Genomic DNA, 20,542 nt, shown 5'->3' with positions numbered 1-20,542 from the left:
AAGTGCTCATATCGAAGATGAAACGTTGATCTGTGTTTATATGGGAGCGATTTTCGATAAGTGGTCATTTTCAAATAAAAAAGTGCACCGACATAATTTCAATGCCCTTTTACCTAGGAAGGAGATGCTCGACCGAAAATCGCTCCCATATAAACACACGTCAACATTTTATCTTTAAAACGAGCACCCGTTGAGCTCGATCGGTTGAGAAATACGCTCAAAATCGTTGTCCCCGTGGAGCACCTTTTTCAGGATTTTCGAGTTTCTCGCGAGGAATTTGGGCATTCCTTGGCAACCGTTGCCGACTCTAGGCGGAGCGTGCAACTGGCGTGTGCGGGCGGCCGGGGGTCACCCACGTTTCGGCGCCTAGACCAGAGGCGTCTAGCCGTTGTGTGAGTCCTATACGTGCAAAATACGCACACATTTTTCGCTCGTTGCTAAACACCGCCCGTTATGCGTCGCGTCTTCTTCATCCGAGCGAGAAAGTACGTTTTGGTTACCTCCCACCGAATTCGATGCTAATGCCATCTAGCGGTGGAAGTCATCGTCCCCACTTTGGTGGTGAACGCCGTTAATTTATTCGGTTATCCAGAGCTAGGCATTGACCGCCAAGCGCGTTCGGCGGCTCTTAGAACTCTTCAGGCCGTGAGAGGAATGGATGTTTTCCGCGAACGCGGGACACTTCCGCGCATTCACGCAGTAAATGTCGGGCAATGACGCTCCGCGCTTTCGTGCTTTAGCGCCTCGGCGCTCTCCGCACTTCCGCGCGTCCGTCAAACCCCGACGCCAATACGCACGGCCACAAGAATCTTCAGCTCGACGTCTTGTGACAATACGTATTTAAAAGTCTAGTTCTAATCAGAAGTGGATAGTCGATCGATGCTGACTCAATGTCAATCGTGTATCGACTATACACTGTTGACTGAGTTACCTTGTAAACTTATGGTTTTCAATTTATTAATATATTTATCGATGCCTTCAGATTTCAACCCAAAGATTCGAGACCACGTATGAAGCAGCACCTAGTGGTTAGTGGTAGTGGTGGCTTGTGCCGTAGGTAACGCATGTTTTTAGAGCAAAAAATGTACTTGCAGCTAAACGCCGCAAACAGCAGAACGAAGCCTTTCCGGCGTTCTCTCCGCTATGCCTTACGTTGGAGAATGCGATTGATTGGCTGTGCTTCAATTAGTCATCATAGGAAATTTATACACTCTAGAAAAAAATAGTACAGAACTTTTCGACTGCTTTTTCAACAAGGATAGCGCTGTATTAACCGTGACTACCATTTCTGTAACACCCTGTATAAATGCCGATGACATTACGCGTCCGCTTATACTACCACTTGAGTATTCAAAATGTCATTACCACCAAAGAGGATACAGATAAATTTTGGTTTACCAACGTCGTTTAAATTTCTCAGCGCCTTTCATATCACCTTAAAGAGTTTGTAAATAACATTGATGTGTTGTGAAACCACTTTACTAGTACACGACAGGCGGTTTAATTACTTACCCTTCCATGAGCCGTGACTGCCCATACCATTAAATCACTGCGATTCCCACCTGGAATGTCGTTACCTCCAACCGCTACAACTATAAACGGTTCCTATAATACAAATGTTCAGGGTGATAAGTCTCAGAATCTTCAAATAAACAAGGCATGATATAGATAATAACCTTTGTAGGATCTTTATGAAGAGGTGCGATAGCACACCAGGAATTCATAGCGCTATATCGTCGATAGCGAATCCATTTACGCCTTCTAACACAAGACTTCCACTGCTTTTTTGTAGAATACGTCGCAGAAAAGTCTACCGCATATGTCCATCCCTAAGAAGAGGAAGTGTTAAATGTTATAACAATGTTTACATCGTACACATTTTAATAACAGATAGTCATGAAAAAAATTTACAAAATATTTGTAAGGAATTGGACGTGTACGGCAAATGTAATTATCATTGCAACTGTTGAACCCTGGTCGTATTTGACTGGCTATCCATTACCATATACCCATAAGAAATGAGATCTGCAGGAATCCATGTGAAATCATTTTTGGAAACTGTCCAATCGCTTACGAGACCATCTAAACTCAAATCGGGCATTGAGAAGACGATCAGGTGCTGATAAAAAAAACGAATGCTTCGTTTGACTTAGGTCTAGACAAAACTAGTTGTTAACCCGATTGTGGCCAAGGCCGTTTGTTTGTGGTCATAATGGTCAAGACGAAATAAACAATTTTCTAACGTTGAAAAAGTTGATATGAAGAATGAAAAAATACAAGAGAATACACGTTACATTAAATGCATTATAGTTAAAAACAGGGACAGTTAATTGAACAGTTGAACATCGTGATTAGATTATTTGAATCTTTCTCGAAACGTCCGCGTTGTTTATGTTACGAAGGCCATCGCCGCCAACGGTGGACAGCCCCCAATTTCAGAAATTCGAACCTGGTCCAAGAGGGGCCCTTTTGTCTTGACTCCTCCTGGAAAGCACCCGCGCGTCTCCACCCGCACCTGATCGGTTCGCATTCAACCACCGGCTTCAACGGTATTTTCCGATGCGCAACGGCATCCTTTGATCCTAACGAATACGTGAATGTATCGTCTCAACATCTTATACCCCAACTCGCCAAAGGATTCCGCCATACCTCCAAAACAAAGGGATTGGACCGTTTGAAGGAAAGGTAAATCGCCTACGTTCGTTTTTCTCGTCCACCACCCTCGAGCCCACCCCGTCAGATAAATCTAGCCCCTCTACAGAGAGCTGGGATGTAACCGCGGTCTGACTATTATGCCACGGAGGGTGGTTGAATTCTCGTCAATGATATTTTCCCATTTTTTGGCTTGGAACCAGTTCATTATAATAATGCACAACATTCACGGAGAATATCTGGCGCTCTGTTTCGAAGGATCCAGAGGTCTTAGGTAGGACTAATGCGCTAAGGAATAGAATTAATCCTAAGTTCGATGAGGCTTCTGGAAGGGATGAGGACTCCTCATTTTCGTGGTGCCAGGTGCAAACGTCTTCTCTCATGGTCATCGGACTCCGTTCCCGCGAACGTCCAGCTTCCTTCTCACGGTGTCTCCTTGAGCCACGCAACGCCGTTCTCGAAATCCACATGCATGTACATTTCGATAATATAAAATTACAATATATTGTGACGTGTCGGAGGTACTCGACGCGACACCTATGTCAATTAAATAAAATCTTTTCCCCGCGAGGAATTAGTAAACGCGGTACCGACTTCGCGAGGGATATAAAAACGAGCGCTTGCTTGGCGCGCCGAGAGCGAGCCTCGCGCACACAACATGGGCAAAGTCACGAGGTCGCGAGATGAAAATTCGATCAAATCAAATCCAACGTTAACGCGAATCATCCTGATTGGGGGAAATGACCACGGCCTTGACCCCAGCGAATCAAGGGGCGAGAAATTACGAATTCGTCGAAGGGTAACCATCGTGTCCAATAGTACGTCAAAGAACACGGGCCAGAGTGGGAACGCGACGATATAGTAATAGAACCCATGAATTCCGTGGGTATAAAAGGCGTGGATTTTCACTAATCGAGGCCCTTTATGATCGTTCTGTACCCATCGAAGGAGCCTCTGGATGTGGTAACAGCGCTGCTCCTCCAGGACAATATCCTCATCTCACGATACCCTTGCTAGGAGTAACAGTATTGCACCACTCCCCTTGGCAAGTGGATGTAAAAGCTAGAGGAGACGAGGCAACAGGTGCCGTTCCTTACGAGCTAAAAATCTCGCCCTTAGTGGGCAGGTGGAACCGAGTACCCAGGGTAACGTCGGCAAAGCGTCCGGTTGGGATACCTCGGATCATCTGTGAACGGCGGCCCAATTGACGGAATCCCCTTCCCAGAATTTTCATCGACTTTTCAGGAAATTCGGCGAAACGACTCGCTCAACGTGAGGGGCGTGACGGCACAGAGCCGTTCCCCTTCCACTCGGTAGCGAGACAGTCCACGGCCGGTCACGCGCTCTCGCGTCTGCCCCCTCGGCGTTATGTAATTGCGACGTTCCCCGGGTGTATAGCCGCTTGAGCCGAACCTGGACGGCGGAAAAATATAAAAACAGGACGACGACGTCGGACTCTTGCACTTATCCCTCGGCGTGATGTCATTGCGACGTTCCCCGGGTGTATAGCCGCTTGAGCCGAACCTGGACGGCGGAAAAATATAAAAACAGGACGACGACGTCGGACTCTTGCACTTATCCCTCGGCGTGATGTCATTGCGACGTTCCCCGGGTGTATAACCGCTTGAGCCGAACTTGGACGGCGGAAAAATATAAAAACAGGACGACGACGTCGGACTCTTGCACTTATCCCTCGGCGTGATTTCATTGCGACGTTCCCCGGGTGTATAGCCGCTTGAGCCGAACCTGGACGGCGGAAAAATATAAAAACAGGACGACGACGTCGGCCTCTTGCACTTGTCCCTCGGCGTGATGTCATTGCGACGTTCCCTGAGTGTCTGGCCGCTCGAGACCATTTCGCATCCTCCCTCTCAGACCCAAAGACTGTCTTGCATTCGTGCACTTGCCCCTCGACGTGACGTCATTGCGACGTTCCCCGGGTGTTTGGCTGCACGGGCATTTCCGTGCCTGACGAAGGAAAATAAGAACCGTGTATACCAAAGACGATCTCGTACCCCCCGTCTAAGCCCCCGACGTGATGTCATCGCGACGTTCACCGGATGACTAGAGGTGCGGGGCGACCCAGCCTCTCGGTGCAACGTTCTTTCACACTTACACTTTGAGGGCGTGACGGTATGGCGTCGTTTCCCCTTTGTTAAAGGGTCTTGGAAACACACTACACAAAATGTGACCGTGGAGACTGCCCACACAAAATGTAGGATAATACAAAGAAGTCGTAATCAGGATTACGACTTCTTTTCCTCCCAATCGATGTGTTTGTTGGGGAATTTGTACCGTTGCAATCGGATGAATCCGAGAAACACGATAAACGTCTTCTTGCCCCAGACTTTCTGCTGATAAATCGTATTGAAGAATCATCCCTGCTTTCCACATCCACATTGTTATTAGTTTCACTCATCTTGATTATAACGGTATAATATTTAGTTCTTTAAAAACAATCAGGGAGTAATGTTGAAAAGACCAAAAAATATGTAGTCCGTGTAATATTGGTGAAGTATACGGTAACATTCAGCGTGAGAGATCACTGTTATACTAACTACCGTCTGCATTGCGCTTCTTTCTATCTGTTTGCTGATGCGATTTTATTACTCATATTGTTGAAAGGGGGAAAGCATCTTCGGCTGTTTAAAAAAAAAAGCGTCGATGTACGGCCGCAACAGATAATCCAATAATACTATACTGCCAGGTATTCGTCTATGATTTACATTAGAGTATGGAGTTAATCAAAATGGCTTCTGAAATAAATTACTTATTATTCAATGCCCAAAAAAATGTTGCCGTTTAATGGTGTTAATCTCTATTAATCGGGAAAGATCTTATAAATATAAAAAGTTATTACTATACCAAGTGCTTTGACACCTAAATTTAAGATTTTTCAAAAAGTGGAGTTAGTCGATGTGTACACTGAGCGGCTCATATGTAATTCCGTCAATGCGATAGGATGGTTGTTTTTTTATGCATTTCAAATGTATTTTTCAATAAAAATATTTAGGCAGATTTCGTTGAATATCAAATCCACGTCGTTCGATTGAAGATATCAAAGTCCCAATAAGCCATCGTATCGAATTACTAGGCTGTCATCTGCATGCAGTTAAATTATTACTCGTTATTTCAATTGTATCAAGCGTCAAAGTGGTTCTTGATGTGACGCTGAAAAGTAAATTTTGCGCTCGTTGAGATTTATACTCTTTGTTTTGTTTGTAATGTTTATGTTGAACAGATAATAAAAGCCGTGGGATCATCACAAGTTATTTTTATGCCTACTACGGTTCAACTCTCCACTCCTTCAAAACTGCACAAAATATTTTAACGCAGTGGGGAAAACTACAAATTCAAACTGAATATTCGACTATAGATAAACAACTATTGACGTCATTATAGGGAATATTTGACGCTAAAATAATTAATAAATCAGATCCCTGAAAATCGCCATTATTTCAATGTCAGTTCCTCTATTCCGTTCCTTTCGAGGATCATTGGTGCGTATCGAAAACACTCACATTTTGTATCCTGTCGTAATGAATACATCTAAAGTAACACATACCATGCAGATTTATATGACAAATGTAAACTAATTTAAACCATTTAATAACATACATCATGATCAAGCGGTTGACCATCCATAGTAGTATCAGTGTGCCAGTCTCCTTCCCACTGCCAGGCCATCGAAGGTAATTTGACTTTATCTCGACTACGGTCAACTGTGCCATCGTGATTAGAAAAATTGTATCTGTCTGTTGGCAGTAGTCTTCCACTGAAGCCTTCTATTGGGAACCATCTCTGAAAAAGAGCAATTTTACACAGAAATGAATTAAATGAGTTAAGGTATTTGTCGTACTAGCTGCTAGCCCAATGTTACTTGAGCCCATTTGGTATTTTTTGTAATAACTCCGATTACATAGATTCTAAGCCTTTACTTCATCATTCTCCCATGCTAATACTACGGGGAAGCTTCAGAAAGTGAAGGAGATCCAAAGGATACTCGATCTCGGTATTATTTTACGATCTAACAGTCCCTACACATCATTAGCCTTATGCTAACGGTTAGAAAAAAAGATGGATTGATTTATCTCTATTCAGATACACGGAATTTAAATGCAGACTACGCATGGTATGTACATCACTGAAATTGCAACTGAACCAGAGACCCGCAATATGTCGGGGGGAAAAATGGCTCAAGGTTGAGACAACAGCAGCCATCGATGACCGCCAGACGATGTCCAAAATTAATTCAGAAGAATCTGCTAAGGAAATAAAAACGAAAATCCAACTATTAACACGACTGCATTTTTCGGGACGACTCCTAACTCACACGGGGGTGTGAAACGGCACCAACGCCCCGTGGAAACCTTCCGATGAGGCTGTGTACCGGACTTGCGTCACATGAATGTAGGGCTTCACGCGGTTTCCCGCGGACAATGAGTTCAAGGTGCCTTTTTCGGAACGGTCCTTATGTCCCTGCAGAGAAAGCTTCATCCATTCGTTCGTTAATCGGCCAAGAGCTACGGAACTGTTTCGGGACTGGTTTTCTGGGTTGGGTGAGTAAAATACCATAGGTAATATACGTAGTTTTGGATCTTGGATATGTTTTAGAGGACCAAAAAATAAGAAACACGTGTATTTTTATTTTGGCCCGTTTTCATATTAAGAGGATGAAACAATCCCTCAAATTTCATAAAAAGAGGTATAAGAATTTTTAGTTTAAGCATAATGTGTTGAGTAATGTTTGTAAATTTAATATACGTCATAAGTTGCTTGGTATATAATGGTCTGATTGGCATTTACCCTTGCCTGGGGGTACACTACCAGTAATCGCATAAAGACACTGTGACCTATATCCCACCCGGGATACCTATTGTTCACAAAAGGGCCCTAAGTTCTAATGTACTTAATCTCCGCCCTGGCTCGCACCCACCTCTGACCACACACACGCTAAGTATATACCGGTTAAGCGTCAGGCGTCCTAAGACGCCAAATCTTAAGGAACCTTTGGCCTTCCTTCCCTAAAGGCTCGGACTATCCCCTCGATAGCGAAGCCGGAAGGCGAGGGCAAAGGGTTTATCCTCGGCCTCTCAAAAAGGGGATTTGATCCGTACTACAGGTAAGTTGATCTGTGTTCAGATCAAAATATGTTACCACTTTGACGTAACACCTTCATATGATTGTGAATTTCGCCCATATGTCAAAAAGGCTTAGCAGTCAAAGGGTTTCAGCATTTAAAAAATGCAAAACAGCAGAATTTATAAAAGTGGCATAATGGTGACCATGACGCTTTGTTAGTTCTATTGTATGCTAAATAAGAACATAATGTATTAAAAATGTACGTTACTTGTGATAAACATTCTTAGACTATCAGTAATGACTTGGTAAAATGCCACGCCGATTCCTTCAACTTTTCTTAAAAATAAGTACATCCCTAAAATTATGTTGTTCTGGACCGTTAAGAATGCCAAGAAATCGCATAGAGCCAACTGGATGGCTATAAAAAGATTTCACTTACTTCATTCTCGTATGTTTCCTCTTTAATGCGAATTGGTACATCGAAGCCATGAACGTGGACATAAACTTGCCGATCACCGCCAATTGCCCATATAAAGTGGGGCACTGCAGATAATTGTTTAAATTCCAATCCAAGGTACGTAAACTCTCTCCACATCGTGCCGGACGAAGATAGTCCAAACAAACGCCCTTCTGCGTTGATTGCATATAAATACATACTGGGCATCTTTATCTCAAGCGATGCTCTAAAATAAAAATAACGTGTTATTATATCAATATGATTTTTGGTGTACAGGAAGAACGCGGTAAATAATACACTTTAAACAATGGTATCACATTAATTACTTAGTTAATTATACCATAAAGGTAATAAGAACAGGATATCCAGGGTGTAACAGAAATGGTGGTTCCGCTTTAGACAGCACCATCCTTATTGAACAGAGAGTCGAAAAGTCCTGCACTATTCTTTCCTACAGTGCATAATTTTCTTTGCGACGCGGTTTTCGTCACAATAAAGGGCGCTCAGTTTCGATTTTTGTTTAACATAAAATTCTCTATTATTCTAACACATTTTCATACTCGTTGGGCGCCAGCCGCACGTCGGCGACCCTAAATCCTAATTCCTCGAACCGAATGTACGGGTGAGCTTCGCGGGTTCCCGGCCGTAACGCGGCTACTTATTATACATCGCCGCCGCCACTCGCGAACGCCCTCGTGGGTCTCATTACACGTTATTTCACCTAATATTCGATCGCGAATATGGCAATTATTTTATTACCCCAAAGGTTTCACGGACGTTCCCCAATTATCGCGGATTCTTCCCCTATGACTTTCGCGGATCTTCCTCTGCCACTTACTTGGGCGGGGGATGTTCGGTGACTTTCTCTAAAATGTTGGCCTCTTAGGACTCGTCGGTCTCCTTTCTCTTTTCTCAAATAGGCGGTATACACACTTGCCTCGAGTAGGGCAATCCTCGGAGTGAGAGCAGGTCGCGGTACGCACGCGGTTCCGGGTCCTTTTTCGGCAGTATCCGGGGCGCGGATGGACCGGGCGGCCTCGCGACCGGAGCTTGGATTGGCTCCAGCGCGGTGGCTTTGGTGGGATCGATAGGTTTTTTGATCCTCAAAGGGTATTGGAAAGTTGCAATGAGGACTGTTCGCGCCGAATTAGCAAGAGCTAAATTAATAATTATCATGACCCGTGTGGTTCAAGCTAGCCTCTGCGTCCTGTCGCGCCGTCCAGGCGCGCCAACCACCACTTCAAGGGTCGACAACGGCGTCGACCCCCTGGAGGTAGGGTCGTCGTCGCGACACGTCTTTTGAGCTCAATTCGTAACGCGCCTTTCTTCATCCGCAACTGTCTCCTCCAACCCATCTGGAAAATGTCGTTCTAAAGTTCCCAAGAAAACCTTCGTACTTCTCGATCACGTCCGCAATTAGGACAATTTATGGTTTCCGCTCTTTTACGCTTCTTCTAGAGCTTCTCCAAATTCTCGAACGACAACCGCATACGCAGTCCCCACTTACGCCTGTGGAACTGCCTAAAATCTCCCTTTCCTCAACGTTCTTCTAGACCAATCGGCTGCATACAAAAATGCAATTCGCCGATCTTCTTCAAAACTCCGCCTCTGAAATCTCTCTCTGGGACCCTCTTATTTCAAACTTTGGTCCCAACCACCAGATACGATTGAACAGCCGTAGCGACCATCAGCGTCCCGGCATTACCGCGTCCTTCGGTCTCCCGCGCGACTTTACGCGTCCGCGGTATCTAGCGAGATAGCTTCGATCTCCCGCGAGATCAGCGATTCTCCACTCTTACGCGCTTAACTTCTCTAAGTCCACTCATGCTAGTGGCCCGCTCAACTAGGCATTCATAATCGTGCCGTTACCTTTACTCCGTTATCTCATTGTCAATCCGCTTTAACTGTAAAGTTCTACCAGTGTTAAATAAATGTTTAAGTTTCGTTGACCGCACTTCACATCCAGTACTTCTCTAGCCGTTCCTCCGCGAATCGAACCAACATAACATTTAATGGTCCTTCGAGCCGTGGATCGTGGAACGGAACAAATACACTAACTACGAACAATCTCAATCTCTCTCTCTAACAAGGACACAGGAGGGTTTTAAGGTTTCGTGAAAATCAAGTCGTTGTTTTGTATTGAATGAGACAGTTCTATTTATGATGTAAGGGGTACAATGTCCATCGGGGTAAGGTGTGCAAATATGTGCTGTGCTAAACAGATCGTCGCGAGTCGAGACAAGGACGTTGTAGGCCGCGCGCTAGCGTCTCGCGGAAGTGTAATCGAGATACGTCCGCGCATCAATTGCGGAATGCTGACGCGGGATTCTTTGCTTGCAAGGTGTGCTTTGCCTTACTCAGCGAGAGCGGCTAATGAGTTGCGATTCATACTTGAAGAGTTAGAATTTGATAGTTGTTACCGGAAGGTAGATACCGAATTCTATTGCGGGTTAGTAATTTGGAATAGGGTTCGAAATAGAGTGATAAAAGAATAAAAGAGTGAAAGAGTGGAAGAATGGAACTCTTCGAAGAGGACCTGTACCTTGGCTTCGCAGAGGCCTTTACTTCCAGTGACGTCTCTCCTACGTCCTGCCGGTTGCGATGAACTGCACGTGAACGCCTTCAAACCGGGGCGTGTCCTAGGGTTGGAGCTTCCTAAGATTCTCCCGCTGGTCCGGAATTCGCAGCGCCATCGTTCCTCCTCTCAGTGTTGGCTCGTGGATGTCGGAGTACCGAAACGCACAACTGTTACTATGGTAGGGTGATCAGCTCTTCAGAAAGCTCCAGCCTCGCTACTGAGACTGCACTGTACGCTGTCTTAAACTCCTCTATACTACCGACGGCTGCTACTTTTCGGTACCGCTTTTATACGAGATTTTATCCTTGAGATGCCCGTGAGGACAGGGTCAGTTTCCTTGTTTTTGGATTTTGTTGTTAGAGACTTGATCGGACGTGCTGAGGTAGTCACTATGTTGACGGAAGGGTAGATCCCGTGTTTTGGATCAGAGTGCAGTTCGATGTGGAAGGCGTGCGAATAAGCCAAAACATGCCTCGATGATTATCCCACTCGTTGTTATTCTTTCGGTTTAATCGGACGATACTGTCGTTGCTTTGGGTTCGATATTTATCTTCCGGTAACTGACTCATATTTAATAGAATGCGCGCCTCTCTATTTTGAGGAAAATCGGGTCCGTAACAGCCGTAAGCCTCGTAACAGTATATCAAGCATCAAATGCAATTCCGAATGGCAACAGATGAAATAATACAAGATACAAGAAAGCAAATTTCAGGGAAATTAAGGTATCACAGAAAAACCGTCGGCAGCCAAATTAATAATAAATTGATACGCAAAATAAGCATGCACAAATACAAATTACGCGACCGGAAATACTAAATACACGCTCGAAATTTTAATGGCGCCAGAAATATTAGAGGGCGCCCAATCTACATAATTACGCTAAAATGAGTTCGATTTTTCCGATAAGCGGAGAAAATTACGTTAATTATAGAGACTTACGCCCCGCGCTCATGGAACGTGACGCGGGCGACCACGCGGTCACCGCGCGGCTTCTTCGCCTCCAACCGCGGGGAACTCAGACAAAGATACAGAAAAATATCACGACGCAAAAACTCAAAAGTTACTTGACAATCTACAAGATATTATAAACTGGCCGAAAATCTCTCGCGTTTCCGCGAAATCAGATAATTGCGGACAGTTTCCTCAAGATCCGAAAAAGAAAGAAAATGTGAAGTATTCCTCAAAATTAGGAAACGGCGAACACTTTCTCAAAATTCAGCAAAAGGCGGATAACTTCCTCAACGTTCAACAAAAGGCGGATAACTTCCTCAAAATTCAGAAAAAGGAGGACAACTTCGAAACCGAGATAGGCCTTAGGCCGGGGGCCTCCAATCTACTCGACAAGCTAATCGCGACCGGGACACTCCGTTTCCTCTTTTATATTTTCCACCTGACGGATTCTCAACCCCCCTTAAACGCGATACGGGTGCTCGCCCGCGCGACACGCGGGAGGACCGCCTCCGCGACTCCCAATCCGGCCGCCGGCACGAGACTTATGTCCGATTTTCCCAAAGCTGCCCGCCCGCACGATTCCTTGGACCTTGAGTGACGCTTTTTTTTTTTTAAGCGAAATCCTAAACTAGTCCAATTACGTTCCCCTGGTTGCTACCGTTACCGACAAGGGGTAGATTAAAGAGGCCAAAAACCGAGGAATATTCTTGGAAAATTAAATCGCCGAATCCGTATGATATCCGCATATCAGAAAAACTAGCTCGTACTGGTATTCGAGCGACAGGCCCAGTGAACACTGTTATATAACTGTTGGGTAAATGTTACGTTTTCGAAACTAACATGTTATGTAGCATAAAAGTAACATGGAAGTTAGATGTTAGTTATTATTTCCCACTTGGTAAGGTAACATGTTATATTAATGTTATATTAATGTTATAATTTCAGTTACCNAATAGTTAGATATTAAATGACAGATCAGACTTTCAACGAAATTATGTAAATGATAAACTATCTGATTTTACTTAAAGACTATTATGATTTCATTCGACTAGCAAACAATTACTGATAATGTATATGCGAGTACGAATTAAAATCATTTTCATATGAGTAGTAAACAAAGTATGACATATATTAATCTTATGACATTTGACGATGAATTATGACAATGACGATGACGATGATGTAATAAAATAGATGACAGTTAGCACCAATGTAGTTCTGTTTTGTTACAAATATGTGCTGCATATACACAGTAATATTAGGACAGTGACATAATGTAAGATAAGAGTAACAAAGTTATGCTACATTTATGTAGATATGATAGTAACAAATGTTATGTAACCTGTTAGCTCTATGTTACATAATTGGTATTTTACTGCATTGTAACAAATGGCATGTAACTAGTTAGCTCTATGTTACGTAACTGTTAGGTTATTATATTGTAACAAACGTGATGTTATTTGTTAGTTATAAGTTACGTACCTGTTAGGTTTGGTATTCAGTGGGTATCTAAGTATGGTGTCTGAAAAATGTTTTCTAAATTTTAATACAATAGAGGAACAAATACAATTGTAATCGTTTCTTCATAACTATCAAAAAACACGTTCAAATACGCGTATGTAAATAATTTCATTTTAAAATATGTACATTTATTAAAATGATGATTTTACATTTAACATATCCTGTGCAGAAGAACAATATAAAACAAAAATAGAACACTTTTTCACTTATCACATCACATTTCCTATAATGTAACCGAGATTTTATTTAAAATGTGTCTTGTATCATGAATAACTAATTTTCTTACTTTTTCTCAAATTTTATTTAGACAAAAATCATATTCTTTATAGTTTTTAAATACATAATATTAACATAATCATGTCTTATTGAAAGTATTTTTTTGAACGTGCATTCTAAAGCTTGTATTAGTCAATAAAGTGCAACCTGAGATATTATATACACTAAATAAAAGAAACAGTAAATAGCAATACAATAAACAGTCTATAAAAAACGTATTAAAACAGGGTGCCACTCCTCGTAGGATTGAATCATAATAGTACATTGTAAGGGCCAGAATATGTTAAAATTATATCACAAAAATAAAAACAATCTCATTTTATTAGCCATTCTATATTAAAAAGTAAATATATTTAAATAATGAAATACAAAAATTTGAAATTAATTGTATTTAATGCTATTCTGCTCAGCCAGTTATGTGTATGGTCCTTCACTTACTAGAAACTATAAGTAATAAAATATTTTGCATATATACATGAACAATTTTATACATGGTGTTCCAGACTACCCGTCCACCCCTATTAAAATGGAGGGAAATGGTTCATATTGAAAACTCAAAAAAATTTGGTAAGTCGGGTATGCTTTATCAAATGGTGATAATTTTATCTTCCAATATTAAATGAAAATTGTATATGCACACTTGAAGTTCAGTTTTTTAAATGGTATGTGGTATTATCTATTTCTCATTAGGATTCTACGTCAAAGAATTAAAATATGTTCCGAAGATTTGTTTTGAAAATGCCTTTATTAAACTTAAACTGATTTTAAGAGCTTGCTCATGTAACTCACCAACTTATGTAAAAGTGTATTTACAGTTCATTTTACTGTTTAATCCTTGATGTTAACAATGTTTATTATCCGTGTTACAAAATATTCTACATAAACAAAGTGATGCAAAATTTCCATCAAATTTGCCTCATAAAATATCATGAAACGAGTCATAAGAGTGTTGTTTATGAACCCTCATTTGGAACTCATATCAGGAGTACACAATGATGAACTAAAAATACTTAAATATGAAACAACATTAAGTACATGCAATGTCTCAATATTGATATGCATATGTACAGTGATGGGGATGAATGCCTTCTCTTCCTGTACTTGCGGTAGCAGGTCCATAAGGGAGGCATTCATCTCCGCCAGTGTATAGCTAAATTTATCTCATACATTGTTGATAAACAATTATAGCATCCGTAGCTCATATTTGAGTCATGGCGTGATGGAAATGAGAACATGAAGCAATGTCAAATTTAGCTAACATTTGTAGCATTAACTAACTTCATACAATGTCCGTAAATTAATGTCATGGAATGACGTTATAGCACCTGTTAAATTTTCCATAAATTTTCATTTAATAAATGTCGATTATGGCATAACTGACATATGATTCAAGTATGCAGTAAATATTTTGCTACAACCATTTATGGTAAATTTGCTGCAAATTTTGGTTCAAATTGTTTTTGTTAATGTGTTCATAAATTTTTGTTCCTACTGTGTGAGATGCATACATATATGGCAAACATTTAATGCAGTAAATGGTCTGCAAATTATTTGTAAATCATATGATGATCATGAATTACTATCTGGAATATAAAGCTTTAAATTTTTGTTGTTTTATTCATTTTTAAACAGATTTTATTTCAGAAAATATGGTTTTAAATTAATTGTTCATCTATACTTTAATAACATTTCGCTGTCTAATTTTAATTTATAATAAAAAAATAACCACCTTTCATTCCAAAAATTTGACTTCTAATTAAGGTGATGTGAAAATGGTATCAAAAAGTTCTCGTTGATGAAACTCTTGCAAACTGGGCGTACCAAATCTATTCAAACTTTACAATATAAATATGAAGGGTGTAAAGGAAGACCTGAAACTCATGAAATTTTTGTTTTTTTTTAAATTTGATCACATTTTTAAATGTATGTTGTTAAATTTGTTATGAAAAATGAAATTTCACGAATGTCATGACCTTCCTTATAGCCTCCACGTTCACGTTGTAAAGTTTGAAATGATTCGGCAGACCCAGTTCAGAAAAAAGTTTCATGAACAATTGATCTTTCAGGTGCCACTTTTACATTCCCTTAACCCTTAGCGCTCCACAAGTTTCGTAACGTTATGACGAATGTCTCCATAGCGGAGCCAACGGAGCATTGAGGGTTAATAGGTATGGATGGGTGGTCTGGAATACCCTATACATTAATTTCTACATCTAATTACTGTTTTAGTTTCTTTAAACAGCTTACTTAAACAAAAAAATGAATATTTCAATTTCATCATGGTTTAAATATTGATATTATTATAGAATAATATAATGGTGAAAACCAAACGGTTGAATTGATAGACTGTTAAAAAAACCCAAGTCTAAACTACCCTGTATAAAGACTGGAATGAAACATTTTAATTACAGTGAATACCTGATTTTTACTGTCCCATATTCTGCTACTGAGAAAAGGAAAAGAACAAAATCCAGTTCTTATCAACCTTTTAGACATGTAAAACTGAATTTATTCCTCTTAACCCTTTCGCGACCACGGAACTAACCATCGGTGAACCACTGTACACAGTAAGATTGTGTTGCGCAAAATTGGTAGATATAATTTAGTGATATGTCTGCGTATGATCAATTTTAAAAATGACGCACTTAGTAAATGCCGGATATATCCGGCACTGACCAGTATTAAGCATTTAGTGGATGTCCGATTAAATAAACAGTGCATTTCTCTTAATGTAAAAAACAATTTAATAGATATTTCTTGCCGAAACTGGAAAGAATTAAACAAAGTACACTATACAATTAAACAGGGTACCCTGTACGAATAAAATAAAATTACGTTTTATAGGAAATGTATTCCTGTAGCATGAATTAGGCTTGTGGAAAAATCAGATATTAAATAAAATGGAAAGATCGTTACTTTTATAATGCAACTGAAATCTGTAATCCTGTTCTATTTAAACTTTCTTGCCAGATCATTATCGCTAAAGCAATAAATGTTCTTTTTAAACAAAGCAGTCATATTTCTGTGTATTCATTGCAAGGATAATAATTGTTTAATATAAGACAGTAGTTCAACATGCAACATACCTAACCCAATATACCATTTATACTATTTTCAAATATGAAAATAATACGTACATGAACATTGAGCTGGATACAAAACCAGGACAATAATATAATAAATTACAAAGAGATATTAAAACAATTTACACGTTTTGAGAAGAACTACCACTACAAATCCCAATATATAACTAAATTATCACTCAATAATCTAAAAACATGTCAATTCAAAACATTGTTAACCCTACTTCAAAAACAAAGTTACGAAGTACATACTGTATCAATTCAATAAATCGTACCTCTTTAAGCTTGACACAAAACAATTCTTTTATTTTCCTTTGCTAAAATTACGTTACAACATTTACTAAAATATAACTTAAACAAAAACGATTACTTCCCATCGTTAAGCTTATATTTAATCGGAAAGCCGCTTCCGCACACTTACAATTCTCTGACAGCAATCAGAAAGTGCACAATTTAACAAAATACGGAAATAGGTGTTTTATGCTATTACGAAAACTGAAGCTTCAATATCCAATAGCAAACCCCGGCAACGATCCCTGTTGCCAGGGTTGGAAATTACTATTCGTTACGATTAAACTGGCGAGCATAAATGCCACTAATATTCCTACAAATGTGCTGCTTCCTTCGGCCGTGACGCGTACTAGCGGAGAGAGCGGCGCACAATTTGAATCGCCCTAAGAAACAGAATGATTTTTCAAAATAAATAAAACATTTAGAAGCAAACAAAATTAATGAAAAGCAATCAAATATTATTCTAAAGTGTTTCCACCCCATTTAATGCAGTTTCTGCCGTATGACTACTTACAACAATTCTGAAACAATATATTAAAATACATTGTATCGAAGGCTCATTAGTTTCTTCGCGATTCAGACGCTCTATCCACTGAATCGAAATATAAATTACATCTCACCTTAAAAAATAAAACGAATGTAGTAATTATTATTTAGTTACCAGGTGTATAACCTTAAATCCGCTGTTTTTTTAGTCAGAAAAACGCATGTTTTTTCATAGAAAGCGAAAAAATAATTTATTCAAAGAATTGGCCCTGGCTAGCTACACATTTGTCTCATCTCTCGGGCAGTTTGTGGATACCATGCCAAAAAATGTCTTCTTTTTCGAGGCAAACTACTCATCAAGCCAATTGTCGAACGTCTTCGTAAGAATCGAAGTGTTGCTCAGCGAGTGCGTGGCCCCTCGACGAAAACAGGTGATAGTTGGAAGGGGCCTGATCTGGTAGATAAGCGGCATGGGGTAGCACCTCCCAGTTGAGGGCCTCCAAGTAGTTTCGGACCATTATTGACGTGTGCAATGGTGTGTTATCGTGGAGGAAAATCAGCATGTCATTGTCTTTGCTGATAATCCGGCCTTTTTTCACGCAGAGTACGGTGCAATTTGATCAGTTGTTGGTGGTAGCGGTGGTAACGGGGCGAATTGGGAGCGCCTGCGCGATACCGAAATCGACGGCAATCGACGCGTGCGCAATGCGAAGCAGCGCGGAATTTGAATCGCTCGAGGGGCAGAATGGATTTCCTAAAGAAAACAAATGTTTATAAATAAAAACAATGAATGAAAATTATTTAAATATTATTGTGGAGTGCCCCTGACCCACATAACGTAGTTTTTGTTAAATGATGATTCACGAAATTTCTTAAAGAATATAATAAAACATGTTTCATTAAAAGTTAATAAGTTTACGTTCTACACCATTCTTCGTATTCCTCTTATGAATGGACACCTGTAGACTATTAAAGGAGCATGTAAATGAGCACCCGCAAACATACGAAAGACTTTCTTTATCCGAGTTTATTATAAACGCAAATCTGAGTAACATTTATGAACTGAATTCATTCAAAATAGGTATCCAAAACGTAACACCATTTTCGATTTTGTATTTGATATAAGAACAATAAACTATTTTGGATTTCCAACTTTAAAAAGATTTTCAATCTATTTACGTTTGAAATTAAATACTTCCAGAGAAATGAGAATAATAGGAAAGAATCGATTATAATGATATTAGTTCTATCAACTCAATCAACCTTCGAAAAAGTTAAACAACACGCATAACTCGAAATAGCCACTTTCGCAAAAACTAATGAAATTAAATTGTTTACATGCATTTTAAATACAAATACGAGTTATAAAATTACGTTTCCGAAAAAGGCATGGTCAACGAAGGGTTAACGTTACAAGTAGATGACACAGTTTATTCGAGACGACAATTCGCGTGGAGGAATTGATCTTCCATTCTCTCTGTTAATTATTTGATCACGGTCGTTGCAAAATAACAGTCCGCCTTGCGAGCCGCGGAAGGAAGGGGCGATAAGGTCCGAGGGTGAACGACCGCAAGCGAAAACACCGTCGGGAGGCATAAGATCCGCGAGAGAGCAAGGGAGAACGCCGCTACGGAAGGGACGCGACCGTAGCCCGGAGTAGAGAGAGAGAGAGAGTCTTTCTCGCCGGCGTGTAAACATTGACACTAATCCGATTATCGGGAACCGGTATCGAGACCCGCATAATAGGGGGTGGAGGGCCCGAGACTGGAGTTTTGAGAGTGGTAATGGAAGCACGAGGCCTTTACGACGCGTAGGAGCAAAAGAGAACGCCACGCCCCTCGAGCCCCTAGTCGGCGGCCGAGCCGAGTCGGCTACGCCAACGCAAAATCGATATCTGGTCAGAGCCCGAAACCCGGACGCATAAGTCTGTCCCATGTTATCCGAAGGATAGCGCATCAAATAAACTATTTCACTCGGACACACGGCTCCCAGGATGGAGATAGAGGGACACAAGTATGCAGTTCCCTTACCGCACCGACCCTCTGTCCTTACGCTATCGCCGAGGGTGAGTGTCGACGGACTCGAACACTTTCCGAATGACTCACCCCGGTCCTTCCCTTTTTCCTCGATGTGTCACGTTTGTCTGACAATTGATGTAACGAAATATTTGCCATTTAAATCTACTTTGGGATGTTACGGGGCTGTTCGACCGTCGCGAAATATACTGCAACTCCTTTGCATATAATATCGTAATGCAAAACTGTCAATCCGTTCCGCAATATAAAATTTGTTCTCCAATTATGGTTCAATCTTTTACTGTCGTAAATTTAATGTGTTCATGTAATCAAATTTGAAAATTAACGAGAAATCCTGTGGTTTTCTGATTGCTTTTCAGTGGTAGCAGATTGTATTTTCTATTAAAAAAAAAATTAACTTGTTTCCTGAGTGTCTTAACCCAATATTTCCAATTTCTTGTACTTATCGAACCCCAACTTGCAGTCCATTGGGACATCTGTATTAAAAATTATATCAAAACTGTTGCTCACCCTATAAAATGCTTCTTAATGGCATTCAAGAATATTTACCAGTTATCTAAAATTGAAACCAATTTGTTAAAAGAAATAAATAAATGTTACTAACATGAACATCTCAGAATCGTACTGATTTACCCCGTGTGAGGGTATTATAGTTGTTAGTATTTATAACATTTATTTCTTTTTCACCGATCAGAGCTGTTCTCGCCGTGTTCATCGGGTAATCGATTCATCGGGTATCGCCGTGTTCAACAGGGTAAACAGGGAAAACGTCCTACCGCTGCAAGGTAATACAACGGTTATACCCCTCCCGGGGTTTATATGTCTTCATCCGCTTTTGAATGACGTATTACAGTACAGACCATTACCAACTGTGAGTCCTTTGTGAAATTTCTTCAATTTTCGAATAAATAGGTTATTAATTTAATTCCGCCTCTGGTTATGCTTTCTCGAAAGGACCCCGCCCTCTCCGCGGTCGGTTGGGCGTACTGAGCTAACCCGGTTAATTTTCGTCGTCGGCGACGCTGCGTCTCGTATCGCTATCTTCCGTTTGACTTTCCTGTGTCTGGTACGTTCTGGTATTTTTGTTTTCAGTTAGTTGAGGGACCGACCCTTCGGGCCTTACGCTGGT

General features: G+C 40.7%; 1 protein-coding gene across 2 annotated transcripts in view; it reads right to left on the bottom strand.

Moving 5' to 3' along the window:
• Positions 1–17,128, bottom strand: part of LOC105694388 (tectonin beta-propeller repeat-containing protein) — a 58,529-nt gene extending 41,401 nt beyond the window's left edge. Inside the window, exons 1-5 of one of the 2 annotated variants that reach the window (XM_012415012.1) lie at positions 16,876–17,128; positions 8,174–8,417; positions 6,271–6,453; positions 1,677–1,829; positions 1,513–1,605 (exon numbers count right to left, since the gene is read on the bottom strand). In XM_012415012.1, coding sequence (XP_012270435.1) covers positions 1,513–1,605; positions 1,677–1,829; positions 6,271–6,453; positions 8,174–8,398 — 654 coding nt within the window. In that variant the 5' untranslated portion in view covers positions 8,399–8,417; positions 16,876–17,128. The remainder of the gene's footprint in view (positions 1–1,512; positions 1,606–1,676; positions 1,830–6,270; positions 6,454–8,173; positions 8,418–16,875) is intronic. The other variant, XM_012415013.1, reaches the window with a different exon arrangement.
• Between the last annotated feature and the right edge of the window lie 3,414 nt (positions 17,129–20,542).

Source organism: Orussus abietinus, unplaced genomic scaffold (genome assembly GCF_000612105.2).
Source record: "Orussus abietinus isolate OABI.00-Male unplaced genomic scaffold, Oabi_2.0 scaffold199, whole genome shotgun sequence".
In the NCBI taxonomy this organism is placed as follows: domain Eukaryota; kingdom Metazoa; phylum Arthropoda; class Insecta; order Hymenoptera; family Orussidae; genus Orussus; species Orussus abietinus.
The sequence above is the reverse complement of the archived record's forward strand: the minus strand, read 5'-3'. Positions and strand labels throughout refer to the sequence as shown.